The sequence below is a fragment of the Austrofundulus limnaeus genome, unplaced genomic scaffold, assembly GCF_001266775.1.
Source record: "Austrofundulus limnaeus strain Quisiro unplaced genomic scaffold, Austrofundulus_limnaeus-1.0 Scaffold386, whole genome shotgun sequence".
Lineage (NCBI taxonomy): Eukaryota > Metazoa > Chordata > Actinopteri > Cyprinodontiformes > Rivulidae > Austrofundulus > Austrofundulus limnaeus.
The window spans coordinates 633,251-634,920 of NW_013952788.1; the positions used below are offsets into that span (position 1 = coordinate 633,251).

At 39.7% G+C, this 1,670-nt stretch overlaps 1 protein-coding gene across 1 annotated transcript in view; it reads right to left on the reverse strand.

The window, feature by feature from the left end:
* bcas1 (brain enriched myelin associated protein 1) overlaps positions 1-1,670 on the reverse strand; it is a gene marked incomplete at its 5' end in the record, with an annotated part of 35,351 nt that overhangs the window by 22,375 nt on the left and 11,306 nt on the right. Inside the window, 2 exon segments of the mRNA XM_014023690.1 lie at positions 643-846; positions 1,490-1,525. Coding sequence (XP_013879144.1) covers positions 643-846; positions 1,490-1,525 — 240 coding nt within the window.

The following is a 1,670-nucleotide window of genomic DNA, read 5'->3' on the forward strand; positions in this document are numbered from 1 at the left end:
ATTTTTTTCTTATAAAGGGCTAAATAAAACACAAATATTGGTGGTAATTTTTGACTGTGTAACTTTACAAATGGCACCCCGTACAGGTTTGGCAGGAGGTGAGTCTTCAACATCATCATTTTCAAAAAGTTGTGTTGTGGTCGTCTACATGAAAACAGTTGAGGAGACTCTAAGATGCTGTTTCCTTGWGGACATGAGGCTGAGACTAATTTTTGGGGGGATGAAACTCTAGTGTGGACTGCTGCAGAACTTTATTTTACACGTCTTTGTTTTATCAGACTGTAGAGCTGGGCTGATCCTAGACACTGTTGTATAAATTGTATCTTTTTGAATCCTAAAATGTTTTTCTTCAAATCAGAGAGTTACCGTTTCATAAAACTACTGCTTCAGTCAGGAAGCAGCAGTTTGGATGTTTCTGTCACCTCAAGACAAATCAGCTTTTGTTCAGCCAGTAACCAGACGAGCTGTGGTCAGCTTGAGAAGAATAATCGACTGTAGCTCTGATGCAGGCCTGGTACTGGCTCTATGCTTCTGGTTTTCTTAAATCCACACATCGTGTTTCACTAATGCAGTCCACTGAGGAACAGCCTGAGTGTCTCCATCAACAACTGTGCCTTAAAACCATAAATCATTTTTTATTACCTTTGGACGGAAGAATTTATTCAAAGTATTTTTAGCTGATTTTCCTTTTGAGGCCTCAGGATCTTTTGRTTCTTCTTTAGTTGCTGGTTTTGCAGGTTTGGTTGTCGATTCTCCTTTGGATTCCAGTTTGGGTGGTTCTGGAGGAGGCGGTGGTGGGGCAGGCATTCCCTTTGGTACTGCAGGGACTTCAGATATTTGTGCAACCTATGAAAACAGAGAAGGGTCGTTATCATACTGAGTTTCAATGAAATCTGATCTATTCCATAGTATTTGTTCATATTTTTAACAGCAGGTGTTTTAGTAACATCAGGTCTCACTGAGCTGGGACTAATGGACGAACAGCACTTAGTCTGAGAGACAAAGGCTTCAAAATTTCAAACTTGGTCCCAGTATTTTTACATCAGTTGTTTCTTCCTCAAAAGGCATCTTGGATGTATCCCAGTCTTACAAAGAGCTCTAAAAAGACACGTCCAGCTCCAAAAACCACATCAGTGATACATAATAATGAGGGTATGATGTTGGAGTGTTTGACAAAACGATGCACACGACCTAAAATACACTGTTACAGAACATACGTTTTAAAAAACCAATCAGTGCAAACTGCAGCTGCACGGCTCCACTGCAGTTCAGAGAGACCGCAACAGAAAAGTTGTGAATTTTCTCATAATTTTGATAAATCAGCTACACTCCAGCAGTCAGAGCTCAGTGAGATAGAACTTCAAGTGACAGACAGTAGATGTGTTTCCATGTTTAACACAAAAAAACAACTGTTATTTAGTAAAAGTAGCACCGCAGAACCAGCTAGAAGTGTTTGATAAATCAAACGTTTGATGGGCTGTATGCTCACAGTAGTGGTTGCTGCAGGTTGGGTCTCCTTCAGGGGCTGTTTTGCAACAAAAAAAGGAAGCAGTTAAAGATGCACAGCTAACCTAAAGCAAACAAAGATTAGTTAAGAAGTTGGTGTACATGATTACTGTGGAGGATCGAATCTGACATAATTAAAAGTAAAATCAGAAATATGTAAATGG